Source organism: Delphinus delphis, chromosome 14 (assembly GCF_949987515.2).
Source record: "Delphinus delphis chromosome 14, mDelDel1.2, whole genome shotgun sequence".
Classification (NCBI taxonomy): domain Eukaryota; kingdom Metazoa; phylum Chordata; class Mammalia; order Artiodactyla; family Delphinidae; genus Delphinus; species Delphinus delphis.
The window spans coordinates 76,718,346-76,738,756 of NC_082696.1; the positions used below are offsets into that span (position 1 = coordinate 76,718,346).

General features: G+C 39.6%; 1 protein-coding gene across 3 annotated transcripts in view; it reads right to left on the reverse strand.

Moving 5' to 3' along the window:
- MYO6 (myosin VI) overlaps positions 1-20,411 on the reverse strand; it is a 145,373-nt gene that overhangs the window by 66,275 nt on the left and 58,687 nt on the right. For all 3 annotated transcript variants that reach the window (XM_060030326.1, XM_060030324.1, XM_060030325.1), the window contains exons 4-9: positions 14,901-14,974; positions 11,737-11,866; positions 9,721-9,826; positions 8,463-8,518; positions 5,472-5,569; positions 4,977-5,141 (exon numbers count right to left, since the gene is read on the reverse strand). In XM_060030326.1, the coding sequence (XP_059886309.1) occupies positions 4,977-5,141; positions 5,472-5,569; positions 8,463-8,518; positions 9,721-9,826; positions 11,737-11,866; positions 14,901-14,974 (629 nt within the window). The remainder of the gene's footprint in view (positions 1-4,976; positions 5,142-5,471; positions 5,570-8,462; positions 8,519-9,720; positions 9,827-11,736; positions 11,867-14,900; positions 14,975-20,411) is intronic.

Consider the following 20,411-nt stretch of genomic DNA (forward strand, 5'->3'; position numbering starts at 1 on the left):
AAATATTTTCTCAGACCCTTTGTTTTTCTCTTCTTCTTCTGGGATCCCTATAATTCGAATGTTGGTGTGTTTACTGTTGTCCCAGAGGTCTCTGAGACTGTCCTCAATGCTTTTCATTCTTTTTTCTTTATTCTGCTCCCTGGCTGTTATTTCCACCATTTTATCTTCCAGCTCACTTATCCGTTCTTCTGCCTCAGTTACTCCGTTATTGGTTCATTCGAGAGTATTTTTAATTTCAGTAATTGTGTTGTTCATACCTGTTTGTTTCATCTTTAGTTCTTCTAGGTCCTTGTTAAATGTTTCTTGTATTTTCTCCATTCTATTTCCGAGATTTTGGATCATCTTTACTATCATTACTCTGAATTCTTTTTCAGGTAGTTGCCTATTTCGTCTTCATTTATTTGGTCTTGTAGGTTTTTACCTTGCTCCTTCGTCCGTAACATATGTTTTTGGTGTTTCACTTTTTTTAATTTTTTTTTTGCAGTACGCGGGCCTCTCACCGCTGTGGCCTCTCCCGTCGTGGAGCACAGGCCCCGGACGCGCAGGCTCAGCGGCCATGGCTCACAGGCCCAGCCGCTCCGCAGCATGTGGGATCCTCCCGGACCGGGGCACAACCCGCATTCCCTGCATTGGCAGGCGGACTCTCAACCACTGCGCCACCAGGGAAGCCCCCTCACTTTTTTTTTGATGGGTGGTGCTGTATTCTTGTCTTACTGGTTGTTTGGCCTCAGACGTCCAGCACTGGAGTTTGCAGGCAGTTGGATACAGCTGGGTCTTGATGCTGAGATGAGGACCTCCAGGAGGCCACACTCCAATTGATATTCCCTGGTGTCTGAGGTTCTCTGTTAGTCCAGCGGTTTGGACTCGGAGTTCCCACCCCAGAAGCTCAGGCCCAACCTGTGGCCTGGGAACCAAGATCCTGCAAGCACGTGGCAGGCGAAGTCATGGTCCTCCAAAGACACGGACATCCACATCCCTGGAACTGCTTGGCTGGGGCACGGTGGTAGGGACCTGGAGTCACCGGAGGGGCAGGGTGGTGGCCTGAGGCACACAGGGCGGCTTGGTGTCCTCAGGGTCAGAACTGGGCCATGTACGCCCCCCACGCCACCCAGTGCACCAGGGACTCCGCCTGGGCTTGACAGGCATCTGCACCCCGGATTCATGTCCGAGCCCCAGATTTACGTCAGTGACCCCGGTTTCACGTCTGAGGCCCCGAATTTACATCTCAAAGGTAGCAATTTTAAATCTTCTCAGGGTTAAATCTTATTGAAGATACAGTTCATAAGATATGAACTAAATATGTGAAAAGTCTCAAATAAGGACCCACACTGTGGTTTAATATTTTGAGTAATATTTTAAATTCTGAAAAATTAACAAATAATATTCTTGAGTTTCTTAATTTTTGATTTTTACAATCAGTCCTTCAAAACATGCCTTTCATACTGACTGTTAACACTAACTGTACATAAATTACAACACTTGCTTTATGGACCTTCACAGGTATTCAAATAACCATTTCAGCTTTTATCTCAATGATTTACTTTCCTGCCCAGAAGCCTTTAAAGGCTAAGTGCTTTGCAAACACAGAATAAGGGAAGCAGCTGAGAAGAAAATAATATACTGGTCTTGAAGAGAATCTTTTACCCACACTTAAGGGGTGGGGTCGTTCAGGAAGGACATGCACAGGGAACAGGATGAGAAAATTTTTTAAACATCTCAGCTTTTCTTAAATCAGGTCACTAGGATTCCACTGTCCCATGGCATGAATTCCAAGTTTAAATATATCGATAACATATTATATACCAAGAAAAAATTTACAGTAAATTTTGAATGATTTAGGGATAAATTAATACTTTAGATGATCAATACATTTATCTCCCCCCATTACAGTGAAATATTAAAATACAGTTAAAACCAGAAAATAATATGCAGTGAATTTTTCTTTGTACCCTAGAATCTTGGGGGAAAGAATAAAATAGAAGGGAGAGGGGATAATACTGATAAGCACTTTCAATTGACTATTTCAAAACAGAGTTCTTTTATTTAGTAGGATAATAGTAGCTTAACTATATAGAGCCAAAACAAATGTTTTCTTTGCTACCAAGAGTTTTATCCACCCGCCCCAACTGTTTTATCAAATACTTGGCTTTTGGACAGATGCACTTGATGTTAAAACCTAAGAAAAATACTTGTTTCTTCTAACTTTTCTGTAACTAGAAAGCTATAACTATTCTTGTCACCCATTCTCATTCTATCCAAGCTTTATTTATATTCAAGGATTCTTGCATGACTATAACGAATGCTTCCATGGAACATGTGCAAAAATATTTCAAATTTTTGAAAAATACAAGCATTTTAAACCTTCTATTTTCTAAAGTACATGTGGAGTTAATATGGGTGCTTTCAAACAGATGTATCTCTACAATTCTTTACATACTAATTTGGATAGAATAGTGACCAAAAAAATGTGGGGGGGAAAGCACTCACCCTGCTGTAGAGTTTCTCCTTTGTCTTTACAACTTTACCCCTGAGTTATGACTGGAGGTCTAAACTAAACCCGAGAAAAGCCTGCTGAAATGACCAACACACTTTTAAGTCACTCTAAGGCAGAATCATTTGGGGGAAGGAATACAGAGGTGTGTGTACACCTGCCTGAGAGGAATATCCAAGATGGCAGGTGTTTTGGGGTGAAAGGTAATGCTGTTCCATGAGTTTCCTCTTATCACCAAAAGGACTCTCCCAGTTCATGCCACAGAGACAAGAAACTCTCTGACCTGATAAAGCATTTCAGTGGCTGCCCCCTTAGGATGGCTGTCCTTGTGCCAGGAAAGACTGTACATTCTGAGACACAGAAACTATGTTCCCAAGCCCCCAAGTAGAAAGAAATGCTATATTAAGACAAGAATAGTCACATCACTTTATCATTAACTCAGTGCTGACAAAGCCACATCATCATTATTAAATTTTATATGATTCAGATTAATTTATATTCCTTTTCTAAAAATCATTGTAGAGAAATGCCTCTTCTACTGTCATGAAGATAATGTGAGCAACTAACTTCAAATTCCAATTAATTTGGTGAGTTCTAGAGAAGGTTAAACATTTCATAATTATATAAATAGATGCAGTTATAAAGCATTTTAAAACAACAGAGTTTTTAAATTTCCAAATATACATTAAAAGAAATTGATTGACGTAACAAAGAAAAAGCCAGGTTGCAAACACACACACACACTCACACACAGAACAATAATTACGTATAAATATGTGTCATGATTCTCAAATGGAGGACTTCTGGCCAAAGAGGAGTGTGAGAATCGCCTGGAGAACTTCATACAAACTGCATTCCCTACCCGCACCCCGTGATTCCCATAGCCCACACAGGGACACTACTTTCTAGCTGAGACTCTGTCATTACGCTAGCCACCCCGCAGTCACCACTTCCTGAAACTCAATATTGACTTGTGATCCTTGGCACTCCTGATCTCCTTGTACTTCTCTCACCACTCCACTTGTGCTTTCTTTCTGGGGCAACTCTTCATCTGCTCAGCCTCTTCAACTCCAGAGTGTGGATCCCGGCACATGCTTTTCTACGTTATGCAATGTCTCTGGACAACCTCCACTACTCACTGTCACAGTTCTGAGTACCACCAGGGTACTGACATCTCCCAAACCTGTCCCTGCAGCACTGACCTGATCTTAGTCTACCCAAGAGTCTTCCAAGCAGCTCCACTCAGATGACCCACAGGCTCCAAAACTGGACTCATCCTACACGCCATCCATCTTCCACCTGGCCTCAGCATGGTACTTAGAGTCACCCAGTTACCCTAATCGTGTTTTGGGAAATCATTCAGACTCCCCCTTCTCCTCACCTAATTCAGTCTCCAAGTCCTGTCAATTTTACCTCCTCCTATTTCACACATCCCCTCCCCCAGTAACCCTGCCATCGCTAAAGCAAATTCAGGCACCGAGTAACTGCTACATCACTGAAAGCCACAGGTTCCCAACCCATTTACCCACGGCTGCAATTTCTAGCCATCCCCTGCCCTACCCTCTTAAAGCTATCTTCCATATTAAACCCAGAGGTAAGTACAGACCTGATATCCAACTTTCTACTTAACACCCTTCGATCAGCTCCCTACTCACCACAGAAGCAAGACCAAACTCTCTAGCCTCACCTCCCACCCCTTCCTGTCCTACCATTTAAGCTCCCTAGCCTCACCTCCCACCCCTTCCTGTCCTACCATTTAAGCTATTTCCTGCCTTTCTTTGTTCATCTTTTTGCATCTAACAGGAATACCTCCGCATGTTTCTTCCTCTAGTTATAGTTAACACTTGAAAATCCTTCAGGATTCTGATCAAGCATCAACTGTTCCAGTAAAGTTTTTCCAAACTCACCAGCACCCTATGCATCTCTCTCACTTATCATTTGACATATCAGTCAGACTGTGTGTGTGTGTGTGTGTGTGTGTGTGTGTGTGTGTGCGTTTCCCAGCAATTTAAGTTACTCAGAAGCAGGAACTGTGTCTCATTTATCTTTTTAACTCTGGCACAATGCCTGGTACCCAATGGGCAAGGAATAAATATTTGTTGAACTGAATTAAGGAAGACAAGTAGGGGTCCTTTATTAATTCAGTGGTCAAACTTTTTTTTACAAATAAGTGAAAGGTAACATTAAAGCTAGCATTACAGAACTATTATAAACTTCTTATTGAGTTTAAGGGGTTTAGCATCTATCCTTTTACCTATCCCATTATGTACCTCCTCATATAGTGTTATAAACTCAGCAGTAAATCTCAATACAGATCTACTTAGTACGAAAGTCATTCTATTACACTGAACGTACACATTCATATTACACTGAACTTAATGTAAGTTATATGCAACTAGACATCAAAATCCACTGAAATAAGTTTTAGAATAGAAGGCAACTCAATTTGCAAAAATTGTATGAAATTTCTTTTCATCCAACCTACCCGAAAATTATCTGGGGAGCTCAAATGAAGTCTTTCCCTAGTATCTTCAGAAGCACCGGCACACAACCTATAAAAGATATGATAATTCCTTTCCTCTTTGCCTTGAACACAGATCCTAGATTTCTCTAGAAGATAATGTGAAACAAATCCTCCAACAACTGAACTCTAAAAAACAAAACAGAGAAATTACATTTTTGCATTTAAAGTCTTAAAGTATAACCTACCAATGTTAAATTATCTTTTCTAATAATCATTTGTCTATCAAAGAGGTTGTAATTTATTAAATAAAGGGGAAAAAACAGGTAACTAAATGTAAGTTTATAGTATTTCTAGAGATCACAGTGAACATATATATTATCCCAACTGTTTAAAAGTAAAAGAGGAAAATTTAAATATATTTGCCATGAGTTCAAGTACAGCACCAGTTCTATCAAGACCCTGTATTTTCCAAAAACACTCCCCAAACATATTACCCCGAAACTCACTCTCACTTACCTTTTCATTGAAATGTATTTCTACAAATTTCCCAAATCGACTGCTATTATTGTTGCGAACAGTCTTTGCATTTCCAAAGGCTTCTAAGAGTGGGTTAGCTATTGAAAAAGAAATGAAAATACGCCATCAGAAAGTTTGCATGAAGGAAAATTACAAAGCAAAATGCATAGTATGTTTCCATTTATTAATAAACATAAATAACTAGAAAAATATTCTCAGAAACATTAACATGAATGAATTCACTTGTAATGTCAAATCCCACAAATATTTATTGACTACCACTATGTTTGGGCCCTATTAAAGTGCAAGAGATGGAAAAGTTACTCAAAATTTATTAAAAAAAAAAAAAAAGGGGCTTCCTGGTGGCGCAGTGGTTGAGAGTCCGCCTGCCGATGCAGGGCACACGGGTTCGTGCCCCGGTCCGGGAAGATCCCACATGCCGCAAAGCGGCTGGGCCCATGAGCCATGGCCGCTGAGCCTGCGCGTCTGGAGCCTGTGCTCCACAACGGGAGAGGCCACAACAGTGGCCCGCACCGCAAAAAAAAAATAAAATAAAATATGGCATTGTTTCTCATCATCAAAAAAAATTAAAAAAAAAAAAAAAAAAAAAAAAAGAAAAAGGACGTGTTATAAGACGAAATTTTCAAAAGTCACTAGGTTACAAAATTTATAACTCAACTTTAAAAATTACTCCCTAAAAATGTTATGGTTTTCACATCAGCCCTACAAGAGCAGTGATGATAGTAAAGAAAGCAGCAAGCTTCCTGTGACGAAATACAGGCAAGAAGTTATTAGTTGACTTACATTTAAAAATATGTATTAATAAAACCTCCAGATTTAACATTTTTACACGCACATCCAACAAAATCTAACCAATAAGCGTTTACAGAATTACCTACGAAAGCTTCTCAGAACAATAGTTCTCGAAATCCCAATGAACAAATGTAAAATTTTAACTGTCTTCATTTTATAATTTCACACATTCTTTCTCTCTCTCTCTCTGTCTCTCTCTCTCCCTCTCTCTCTCTCTACCTGACTGGAAAAGAGCTCCTAGAGTCTATTCTGGTACTCACCAGTCTTAACTGTAAGCATACCAGAGTAGTGTCAATCTTACTCACATATTCCTTCAATAACCTCATAAGTTGCTTCATATGTTTACTGCTAGAGTATTTCTTATGAAATCTTTTAAAGTCCATTTCTCTTACTCTATCCGCAGTAGAAAGCTTAACTAGTCACTAAACCCTTTGAAAGATCACTCCCAGGTTGTTTCACTTGCTAAAATAAGAAAGTAGTAAAACTAAAAGAAATATTAGCATGTATTCCCACCTAAAGATTTCTATGGCCCTGCCAGTTAACATAAACTATTCTCCAGTATGGGGCTGTAGAGACATTTGGAATAACACTTTCCAACTGTCCTCAACTACAGCACGTTACACACTGCACAGTACGTTCTCATGGAAGAAACCAAGCTTATCTGGTTTCAAAGCAAATCTGTACCTCAAGTAAACAAGTCCGAATATTAATTAGTATTTTATTAAATTAACCCATTATTTGTTTTTTATTTATTTATTCAATTTTAAAGGGCAATTCCCTCACTAAAGGCACTCTACTGTGACTCTGCCTAGGTGTGTGTCACAGTACCACAGTGAGAACTGTAGATAAAAATTAGAAAATTATTTATATCAAGAAATATGAAAAACCTTATGGATGCAAACTTTAAAAATGTTTATTAGAGTCAAATTTATATTCATCTACATGCATATTTTACATAAGTGTGAAAAAAATGTATGTAACATTTGCCTGCCATGATATAGCAAAATGCATGAACATAAAAGGCCCCTGATAAATTTTTGTTCAACTGGAATTTTTCTTTAAAATGTCAAGAATATTAAAATATGCACTTAGTAGAGCATATAGTTAAGACGCCTGGGTTTATGTCCCATTTCCACAACTGATGAGCTTATTTACTCTTCAGAAAGTTACTGAAGCTCCTTCTACCTTAGCTTCTCATCTGTGAAGCAGGGATAAAATAGTACTTACCTCATATTCTATGGAGATTTAAGTTAGGTAACAGATTTTAAGCAAATCAGACAAGGCCTAACACATCCCACACATGTCAGTATCATCATCATTATTAAATACTTACTGAAGGGGTGAGAAGAGTGTCCAAAGAGGCCTGAAACACCTCAGAGAACTAGAAGGAGACCAATGTGACTAAAGCATAAGGCTGCAGAGGAACAACGACTCAATCAGACCAGAGGAGGTGGGGCAGGCCACACAGCACACTGGAGGTGATGATGTGAATTTGGGGTTTTAGCTTGAGAGAAATACGAAGCCAATAAAGGGCTCAGAGCAAAAGAGGTCACTCCAACTTCCACACAGAGAATAGGTTAAAGGGCAGTCAGACCATAAGAGGGGGGACCAGACAGGAACCTGTGCTGCAGGAGGCTGCTGCAGACTCAGTGTGACGGCAGCGGAGACCAAACAGGATCCGAGAAGTCTCTAAGGGGTGAGCAAGCACTGACAGCCCGGGGAAGTCAACTTACAGACTCCTGCTTTCCAAGTGTACTCTTTCATTGAAATGATTTCCCCCAGCACCTCATTTCCAAATACCCCTCTCCCTTTCTCCTTTACAAAAACAAGGTCAACAAAATAAACAGGAGGCAGGAGGGCTTCCTATATTCCTCTCATTCATCCGACAGATATTTATGGAGCATGTACTATGTATCAGGCACTATTCCAGGAGTTTGGAATATATAAAATCCCTGCCCTCTTAGCACGGACATGGGGTCGGGCGGGGGGGGCGGGGGGGCGGGGAAGACAACAGACAATAAGTAAATGAGAAGATAACATCTGAGCAAAGATTTGTAGGAGATGGCAGAGCCTTTTGGATCTCTTGGAGAACACTCCAGACCACTTAGAGGATTCTTCTAAGTTAATTTCAGGACATATCTAGCAATGGAAAATAAGAATTTTAAAAATTAACAATACCTTCGACAATTCTATCATCAATGTCTTGACCGGTTCCATACGATTCCGTCAGATATCTGTTTAAAATACAGGATTAAAAAATTGCTGGATGAGAATGATATTGCATGCATTCTCTTTCTAATTTTAATATTATTTAATACATCTAAAATTTAAACCTGGATCATGCACTGGAATGGCTTATTTAAAAACTACAAGTTTATATTTAAATGCAACTACTATTCTGTTATAGCTTTTTAAACGTTTAAAATTCTATTTGGATGGCCTTTAACATCTAAATCAGCATTATTTTTAAAACTTTTTGGGAATATTCTGATTTTAACCAACTATTTAGTTGTAAATATGCCACACACTGCACACAGAAATATTCACCTTTGACACTGGGAGGAGGGTTGTGGGGAGGTAGAAATAAGAAGGCCAATCATCATAAGCTTAAGGTAAAAAATGGTTTCACCCACTCTAATGGCAGGACTATTGAAAAAAGAACATAAAGGCTGGATTTTGAAGGAACATTCCAAGATTTCCCTTTGCCTAACCAGCACTGGTCTTCTCCAGGATCCTCATGAGAATAGCATGTCAGAACTAGATTTCAACAATCTGCAGCTTAGCTTCCACATGTCTGTTCTTGTAAAAGGGATAGAGCCCACCATTTCAAACTATGTCATAAAGCATGCAAGAATATTCAAAGTCAACGGGTTCAAATCTCAAGGAGATCTTTGTAACTCTTTGCTCATAACATGTTCATGGCAACACTATTCACAAGAGCCAAGAGATGGAAGCAACCCAAGTGCCCAAGTGCCCACTGAGGAATGAACGGGTAAACAAAATGTGATACATAACACACGAGGGAATATTACTCAGCCTTGAAAAGGAGGAAAATTCTGACACATGCCACAACATGGATGAACCTCAAGGACATCATGCTATGGGGGGATAAGCCAACCACAGAAAAACAAAAAGTATATGATCCACTTATATATATAAGGTATCTAGAGTAGTCAAAATCATAGAGGCAGGAAGTAGAATGGTGGTTGCCAGGGGCTGGGGTCAGGGGAAACGGGGAGTTGTTTAACGGGTACGGAGTTTTAGTTTTGTAAGGTGAAAGGTTCTGGAGACTGGCTGAACAACAATGTGAATATACTTAGCACTACTGAACTGTACACTTAGAAGTGGTTAATTTTATGTTATATATATATTTTTTACCACAATTAAGAAAAATCAACCTGCTCAAAGTGTTCTAGGTCAGCTACATACTCCTCACCTTAGAACAAATTTTGTATTTTCCGTTTTGCCAGCTCCTGATTCTCCAGATACAATGACAGACTGACTCATCTTGAGCACCTTCATGTCTCGAAAAGCCTTATCAGCTGGGGTCAAAACAATACATTAACGATGAACAGTGTATTAAATACAAAATTTTCCAAATCATAGAAAGTCCATTTACTATCAAAAAGCACTTGCTCCTAAAGAAATTATAATGTGTGTTTACAGTTACCAAAATGTTTAAATAAAATCATTGAAAAGTGTTCAAAACATCTCTAAAGGTATATACGTTAAATGTTTTCTCTAGTTATCCTGACAGCTAGGTAATTGAAATCAAATAAACAACTCTTATGTTTGTACTAGAATGTCTCCGTATTATGAGCTGTGGCTCAGCTTTTCCTCATACTAGAGCAGACCTGCAGAGAGATGAAAAATGCTCACTATGCATAACTAATGACATCCCCGGAGAAAAAAGCAAGAAGTAACGAGCTACCAGTTAAGAAATCTGGCAGCCAAAATTTCTGCTGGAGAAAAAAAAATACATAACTGCACAATAAATCTGTGGGGTTTTTTCTGTAATACTACTATTAAATTTAAACATCGTGTAGGATTTTTCAGCATTTCAAAAACAGGCAAAATTAACTGCTTTAAATTTTTTAGATTTGTGATTATTCATATATACAATTTTTAACTATCTTCATTACACTCCAACAATTTAGACTATAAGATGTCTTTAAGACTCCACGGACAAGATGAGCACAATTCAATTCTATTAAAGTGGGCTCAAATTAAAACAATTTTGATTAAAAATTAGGTCCTGACAAACTTAGCCCTATAAGGCAACTATTTCTCACCTCAGGCATGTGCTACCCATACCAGCAAAGAAAGCTCTACTAATGGCTTTTACTCTAAGGGCCAAATGCAAACTACACACAAGGGTATTCACACGTCCCTTTGACCAATTTATCAGCAATCTATTCCACCCACTTTCGTGGAATCCTTGTAAAAACTTTTTTAGCAGTAAACAACTAAAAATAAAAGCCGGTTTATTTACATTTTAAACATGTAACTTGCTCACATTGAGGTTCTAAGGATTTTGCACCATTTAGCCAGCTGACAGAACACACACCCATGCCCATCAGAGCATCACAGAACCAGAAGTCAATGTGCAGCTGCAGTGGACTTGGTGTACACATTCACTCTTGCCTAGTAGCACACAGTACACAGTCAGCCACATCTAGAGGTGAAGCCCGGTTAGGCCATAATACAGGTACAAAGAGAAAGCCCAAAGAGAAACTAATTGCACTAAGAACCAGAACCAAAACGTGTCATCATTTAACTGCCAGCTATGTCTGAATCCCAAGGCTTAGCTAACATCGCTGTACCTGCAGTCACCAGCTATGGGGGATGCCTGTCAAGCAACTCCCTCTCTGCTCCACAAAGCTAAAGTGCTTTGAGATAGAGAGCGCCTGAGAAAGACAAAGACAGATGTTGCTGCCTTCCCACACGGATACCCCAGAGATATGAAGCATGTATCACTGTCGATCCTTTACATTTTACAGAGCCCTGATGCAGGACAAAGCATGGAAGACGTCTGCTCTCACAGCTCCCTTCTAGCCCAGGTAACACGCTCACTAGTGATGACCTGGGTAACAGCAGATAGCCCGGGCCTCCTTCCTAGTTGTGGAAGGAGGACACTTTTCAGGTGGAGTCAGAAGAAAACAATAGGTCAGCTTTTATTATGACCTACTTTCAACTGGGTGGACACGCTTAAGACGACACGGGCCTTTAACAAAGGTAATGAGGTACAACCGCCCCATGAGTTGGCCGCAAAAGTCTCTTCCCCACCCTGTGTGAATACACGCTCCTGACATGGTGACACATTCAGAATGCACACAAGCCCTCCAAAATACGTATTCGATTCATGGTACCTCTTATTAATCCAAAAGAAAAACTGAGTAAATCTGTACAAGTTAAAGAAAAATAAATATTAAGATACAATTAAATTACTTACCAATTGCGAAGACATGAGGTGGCATCGTCCCAAGAGATTTTCCTTGGTATGACTTTATTGTTTCTGAAGAATATATTTTAGGTATGTCAAAGTATGGGTTCACTGCAATCAGAATGTTGGCCACATATGTCTAAGTGGGAAAGACATAAACATAAAATTTTCCAATTACTGTTTTCATTTAAAACCAAACAAGGGTCACAGGAGAAAGAACACACAGCAAATAGACACCCCCAGTTCTCTCTATAAGTAGAACTCCTAAATCTGCATTTCTAGACCTAAATATTCCCTGATCTCTATAGGACCCATATTTCTCTAACTCTTAATAAATATTTACATCTTCTTAACCTACAGCCATCTAAAACTCAGCACATCCAAAATCAAAATCATCTCTCTTGACCTCCCTTTGCCTCAAAGGAAACATGCTCCTCCCACACACCCCCTCCCAGGTTCACCACTACCAGGTCTGCCTGGGCAGAGCTGAGTCTACACCTCCATCTCAGACACCTCCTCTTGACTCCACTTATGACATCTACTCTATGCCTGCAGCCTGAGTTTTGCTTATTTGTATTCCTCGCCTAGACTACTTTCCTCACCCTGCTACTAAACAGTTTAACATAGCTCACAGGACCCTCTAGGCCCTGAGGAGTTTAACATAGCTCACAGGACCCTCTAGGCCCTGAAGAGTTTAACATAGCTCACAGGACCCTCTAGGCCTATGCCCATCACTGAAAGCCAAGGACTGATTTAGCTCAGTGGTGACCACTTGGTCCCAGATTTTTGCAAAACAGCATATGTGCTAACCATTGCCTAGAATACTGACGGGCTAAATGTTTAATGAGCAAGTGAAGCTTGCTTTTAAATCTGAAATTTCACTGTGGCTTCAAAAGACCAGAAAAATGCCACCAATAAGACTTATAAAATTCCTCGTGGATAGAAAGAAAGTTGTGGTTTAGCAATTAGTTGTGGTTTACTGGCCAAACTAGGGCACACAAGACCATGTTTTTCTCTTTTCTGCTTCTAGTTGTGGAAGGGAAATGATGCAGAAACCCCGAGCTCTCAGCCTACTCATCTAAAATTCCATGCATGTTCCCAAAGATGTTTCCTGGAGTTGGGTAAAAAATAAGAAATTCCCGATAATAATGTTTCTATGGGAAACAAAAGGAAAGTAATAGAGACTTTAGTAACCAAGGGAAATGTTACATGTGAGATAGCTATTGTTCTACTCAAATCTAAGGGAGAATGGTGGCAATTCTGGTTGGTGAGACATATAAAACTATCCAATTTAAACTATTCTGAACTGCTCCCCTCTCTTACATATATTATGATAATCATAACTCTATTTGTGTATTGCTGATATTTAATGGTTTTCTAACTAAAAGGCATAACTGGCTAGGCAAAAACCCACCAGTCACGCCTTTCATGAACTTTGAAAATACTGGTTTTCCAAACAGGAGCTGATGACGCTAAACAGCCTCTATCTAACACATGGGTCATATGCCCAACCGCATACACATCTTAGGTCAACTAAACATGATGTGAAAAAAAGACAACTAATTTTTTTGAGAGTACAATGAATTCTGCACGTAAACCTTCAGCTATCAGTGGTCACAGTCGGCAAATGTAGCACCACTGCAGCACAGGAAGCCTTAAAAGACCAACGAAAATCCCATGGGTGTGAAGCTTTCCTATAAATATCCCAAATGAAAACAAAGTATCTCAATTTCTCTGAATAAGATCATTCTATAAAGGTAATTTAAAATTTGTAAACTTCAAGAAAAAGATATTAAAACAATTAAAACTTGCTCAAATAAATAAGATTGTTCCACTACCACCAAGTGATGTTAGACATGGAAAGAAAAAATAGTAGCCAGTTCTTCTTGAAAGATGGTTACATCTGAATCAACTTTTACTGACTTATTACAAGTTAAGCTGCTTTAACAAACAAATTTTTTAAATTTGTATTATTTTAGTACCTAAAACAACATTTAGCACACATTAGATACTCAATATTAGTATGCTGATTAAGAGAATTTTGCTTCTAAATATATTTTTAAATAAGAATAGCCATATATATGTGTGTGTGTGTGTGTGTGTGTGTATATATATATATATATATATATATATATATATATATATATATATATTAACCGAAATACACTATTTAGTTGATTTTGAGAAAAATCAAGGAGGAAAATAAAGACTTAATAACTATGTATAACCGAAAGACAGCAAGTAAACTCTTTTGGAAAAGACTAGATTAGTTCTATTTCCCAGCTGTCATTACTTGGACAGATGGCAAAGACTAAAGGTAATTTAGTCAGAATTAAGTAAGTACAATTAGGCAAATTGATAGTGATATAAAAGATTAAGAATGTCATTTGATCTAGGAAGTGTCAAAGAAGCCATGTGTTTTCTTCGTTCAAAAATAATGAAGAGTCCCATCTTTATAACAGGAGGGCTACAGTGTGGTAATTTACCTCCAGCCAACAAAGGGATATATAGAACTCATATGTGCCCAATGAATCATTATAATTAAAACAGACTAGTTAAGTATCCATCTGAATGGTGTGGTACAAACCCTATTTCCATTAAAAGCATTGTCTTTCATTTTTAAGTATCCTGGGTTTTTAGGGTAAGTTATCTATTTGGAATGAAATATTGCAACTATTCAGGCTCTATGATCAGCACTTCAGTGTGCTCGGTATTTCCTCACGTACTGCCTTCTATTCTAATTCACACCGTTTTGTCTTCCAAGTTTTTAATTTCAATACGTATGCCTTATAGTCTGCCGTAAATGTTTTGCAGAACAATGTGGAAACTGCATCAATTAAACAGATCTACAGATATATGCCAAAAGTTAAAAAATCATCAGTGTTCTTTTTTTTTAAATATCCAAATTGGATAGTTTTAAGTCTGAATGATATTAGATGATGCTCTGCATTCATTATTTCATTCTGCAAATATATATTAAGTGCCTACTAGGTACCATGTGTGGTCTAAGCCCTGGTGTTGGAGCAATAAATCAGAAAAGAATCCTATCCTCATGGAGCTCCCACTCCGTTCAGTATGATTTCCTGTTAGAAAATTTCAAGCTCAACAAAATCAAACAGTAGCATGTAAAATAATTATGCCCACAAAATTTAACCTACAGGTAAAATACTTACGTAAATTCTGTCTTTACTGTATCGAACTTTGATATTATGGAGCAGTGTGGCTTCATTCAAATACATTAATGAACCTGAGATGGAAAATTTGTAAATCATTAGCTATTTGAAGAAAGAAAGTAAAATAAAACAATGCCGTCTTAATCTGAATTGCTCTGATCCAAAGCTAAAATTCACCTGTTACGTTAGATTCAATTCCATCTTTTTCCTGGTACGTGTAAACCCCAGAGGTTGATGTAAAATGTATCTAGTTTACATACGTGTTACAGTGATATTTTTAAACAATAAATTTCCAGTGAGGTGAGTACCTCTAGTTTGTACCAGGTGAGTACAAAAAACCGAGTACAACTCAAGTGGAAAAAAAGAACTACTTTAGATAGTGCTGATTTTAATACATTTTGACACAAAAAAGATTAGTAGACGACACTAATCCCATCTGATGCTCAGAATTTTACAGGAAAAACACAAAAGATAAAATTTTAGAATGGGAAGGTCGTGTCGTTCAGGCAGTGCCTCACGACTGATAGACTAAACAAGACTCCTGAAGAAATCTGTACGTCTTAAACCAGGATATGCAGCTAACGGACAGCAGCATCAGGGTAGAAGTCTTGTTTTCCTAACGTCTGTTCTCCTAACGCTCTGACACATCCTGTTCTCCCAGCCTGATCTACTGCCCCGGCCCTCAGTCCCCTGAGCTCCATTTCCACGTTTCCACCACGCACTTGAGCAGACAAGCCCACTCTTCCCCCAACCACTCTGTTTCCATTATCAGCACCACCATTTCCCACTCATCTATTCTGCAAGCCTTGGTCAATACTAGGACCATCCTCTCTCCCCCTCCTTGCTCTAAGCCCATTTCCAAGTCTTTATACATGTAATAAAGTATAGCACAGCACCAGCTTCATGTAGGCACTCAAAGTTAGCACAATCTGAGTCTCTGAAATGTCTCTCCTTTCTTTCCATTTCCACAGCCCCAATCCCAGTTTAGGCGTCGTCACCTCTTCTGCCATCACAGCAGCCTCTCGCTTGTCTGCTGCCGCAGTCTCTCTCCTCTCTAACCCAGATTGCTCAGTGCATTAATCTAAACACACTAGAGCCCTGACTAAATCTCTCTCTTCCTCAAAACTCATCAGTGGGTCTCCGTCAACTACCAAATCCATGTTCAAGTCTGATATTCAAGGCCCTTAGTAAACCTGCATTCAACTGACCTTTTCATATAATTTTCCATAACTCCCTTTAATATGGTCTAACCTGCAGGCAGACTAAACCATTTACCAAACTCAACTATCATGCATGCATTGGGCTGCACCTCTCTATTTCTAGGCATCAAAAATCCACCTATCCTTTAAGGTCAGTTCAAAGACTATCCCTCAAATGACACCTCCCCATTCTCACTACCCCACCACCACTAGGACTACTTGCTCCTTTGTACTTGCATTATGGTGCGTACCACAGAATGCCAGTCTTGTGATGACAATTTTGTATATCTGGTTTTGGCTTCCATCCCTGAGGGCAGGGCCCTGCCTGATTCATTTGCTTGCTTGCTTGATCCCTCACTGAAGTTGTATACATGCCTACACTGTATGTATATATAACCTACAATTCAACACCCGACCAGTTCTGTCAAACAAGAGCCCGTTGCTCTACCTGTCTCAACAGACTGCCCATGCTTCTACACTCACACGATGCAGCCAGTTCACACTGCAAGGACACGGGCCTCACTTTTCTAATGCCACTTACAGCAGAAAAATACAGAGTAAGAAGTGGGTGGAGGCCCCTAACAGTCGAACGGCAGCCCTCCTTTCAGTTGAGGAAAGATGTGGAGAAGGCAGGCAGCAGAGGGTATCTCGTGTGGGTTCGGTCCCCTACTTTCCATATCCCTGCACTTCTTCCACCCCCGTCCCCAGGAGCTTGATCTACAGGCTGCCTTTCCTTATGCAAAGCACAACATTGAACCACTCGCCCATCGCTCAGCTTCCTCTGAAACTGCCTGGCTGCATGATACTCTCTCTCTGCTACTCTCTGCTTCCTGTAAGTAAGAATGCCTAATCCCACGATACGGCTCCCCTAGAAAAGCTAATCATATACATCTACATGGCATGTGGATGGCTGCTTGCCCTTCTTTCTTTACCTCCTCCCGTACTTACCACCAGCCTTCTCAGGGATATCTGGTAATTCAACTAAATAAATCCCTCACTGTTGTCCATAGACAGATGCATGGATAAAGAAGATGTGGCACATATATACAATGGAATATTACTCAGCCATAGAAAGAAACGAAATTGAGTTATTCATAGTGAGGTGGATGGACTTAGAGTCTGTCATACAGAGTTAAGTCAGAAAGAGAAAAACAAATACCGTATGCTAACACATATATATGGAATCTAAAAAAAAAAAAGGTTCTTAAGAACCTAGGGGCAGGACAGGAATGAAGACGCAGACGTAGAGAATGGAGGGGGAAGGGGAAGCTGGGACAAAGTGAGAGAGCGGCATGGACATATATACACTACCAAACGTAAAACAGATAGCTAGTGGGAAGCAGCCGCATAGCACAGGGAGATCAGCTCGGTGCTTTGTGACCACCTAGAGGGGTGGGATAGTGAGGGTGGGAGGGAGGGAGATGCAAGAGGGAAGAGATATGGGGTTATATGTATATGTATAGCTGATTCACTGTGTTATAAAGCAGAAACTAACACACCATTGTAAAGCAATTATACTCCAATAAAGATGTTAAAAAAAAAAATCCCTCACTGCTGAAATACCTGCCAATGACAATAAAAATTTGGATCAGAGGGTCTTCCTCTTAAATTATGCTACTCAGACTACTCCATTTAAATAAAGACACAGAAAAGGAAAGACAGAAGGGAACATGTATGACCCTCAGCTTGCCAGAATGGGAAACGGTTAAGTCTCAGGGGCCTCTGCATCTCTGAAGGCACGACCTAGGGATGCTCAGAGGGTCTTGGACATCACTTCCTGCTCCACCAAATTCCCTCCTCCCCCCCGCTCCTCTCCTAGTGGCCACCCCAGGACTACTTGGTTTGGCTACTGACATGCAATACTTTAGGTGAACTGTTCGCCTTTTATGCCTAATTATTCATAGATTTGACTATACACTCGATATTAAAAACTTTTTAATAAGACATAATAAAAGAATGAACATCTTTGTTTCTTTATAAACTCTGTAAGAAGAATTCTGGTATAATTAACATATACTGAGGACACCAAAAGTTTCTAATGAAGACTAGATATCACTCAATTCTTAAATTTAGGAATCTGACTAGGGAGTTATCTAAGCATTTAAGATTCTGCTTATTTGTTACAGTCCTGGTTCACTGAGAGAAAAAAAAAAAGAACCCACAAACAACTTCAAGGCAGTAGAAGTCGATCACTTCTATCGTTACATTGTTGTAGAAGTCATTCCATTACTGAAAAAGAGAGTGAACCAGGCAACTTTGGGGATTCTTTCCAACATTATAGTTTATACTTTATTATTCTCGACTTCTAACAGTGATCATTCATGGAGATTATTATATGCCATGTAAGTAACAGTAGCTTAAAAATTAGCACCAAAAAAATGCTTATTTTAATTAGCAACCTCACATCCCTGAACTATTTTCCTATTCTGGCATTAATCCTCAAGAGTCAAGTAAGAAGGCAAAGTTAACAGACTAAACTCCACACATACAACCCTTCACATAGAAAACCTGGAGCTAAAACTAGGTAATAAATTTTGCTATAGTATGAGGGCACTATCAGAAGTCCACTCGTGTGTCTGTTTCAACAGAACCTTTATCACATAGTTCAGGATGCTCTATAGACATCAAGCTCTTTTTTTTTTTTAAGATGTTGGGGATAGGAGTTTATTCATTAATTTTTTATTTTTTTGCTGTGTTGGGTCTTCGTTCCTGTGCGAGGGCTTTCTCTAGTTGCGGCAAGTGGGGGCCACTCTTCATTGCGGTGCGCGGGCCTTTCACTATCACGGCCTCTCTTATTGTGGAGCGCAGGCTCAGTAGTTGTGGCTCACGGGCCTAGTTGCTCCGCGGCATGTGGGATCTTCCCAGACCAGGGCTCGAACCCGTGTCCCCTGCATTAGCAGGCAGATTCTCAACCACTGCGCCACCAGGGAAGCCCCCCACATCAAGCTCTTAATCATCACATTATTACCGTGATACAGAGAAGAGGAAAGGATTTTAGAAATACACACGTGAGACCCAAACAAACAACATCCTGTGTCACTTGGCGGAGGACAGCGGTGTAGTGGGCAACCAAGCCTCAGGCAAAAGGACTAAACTAATAAGTGATGGAACCACTTTCGCTGGAAAACCTGCATTCTAAACTCAACAGAGCTGCATTCATGATGTGGTTTCAGAAAGGGGACATCAAGTAGGGCTGGACTACTGTGTGGTGAGGACAGGGGACATCCTCAGCAACATTCCTGCCGTCTGGCATCACCAGAGTCAACACCTACAAGAAGCGGCAAATCTCCACTAAGACCGGGAAAACTATACGGTCAGACGAGTCCACCACCATGAAACAATCAGAGGGAGACTGCTTTAAAATATTTAAGAAATGGATTAAAAGTAATTCAACATCATTTATTATGTTTAGCTCTACGTGGATATATAAACCAGAAAACATTATTTTGATATATGAAAAGGATTGATTCCAATTCTGAATACCCTAGCAAGTTTTAACAGAAAAGAATTTTCTCTTATTTTAGGTACGACAGAATCTCGTTCCTCTTTGTTGTTGTTCTGATTGCTGTTCAGAAAAATATGATCCCATCAGACAAACTCTAGCAATTTTGGAAAGGAAGGGAGCGCCACATTTTTTCTCCCAGTCTCGTACACCTAATAACAACAGATACCATCTATTGAGAGGCTGTTAGAGGTCAGGCACTGCACCAAGCATTTTAAATGTATCATCTGTAAGCATGAAACGTAAAAATCGTTACTCCTGTTTTCCAGACGAGAAGCTCAAAGGGGAGAGAGAAACTGCCTACGGGCACACAGCTTCCTAATGGCACAGTGAGAATCTGAACTCGGGGCTCCCTCATTACTCCTGTATTCCACGTCACATGGGGGGGGATCTTACAGGCTTACTCAAATGAGAACTCCAGAGAAAACCCATAAGGACAAAATATATTCCTTTCTCCTACCTCTCTTATTTAATTGCAGAGTTTTTAATGCCAGATACATTTAACGAAACCCATGACAACTGGACATGACTCTTGAATATCGCCACGTAAAAAATGAAACATGATTACCACTTTATCTTGAAAATGTAAGAATAAACATGGCCTATTGCTCTGGATACAGTATTTTTTCACCAAAAATTCTAAGATAGTTATTCTAGATTATTCTAGATAAGTCAAATTAATGCTGCACTTTAGTCCAATGTTCTGAAATCAATTTTCAGTTAGTACTTATTACATATTATTTTTTTTAATGTTTGTTTCCTTCAAAGGGTGACCCTAAATGGGTCCTCCTGACTCAACTTCCAAATTAT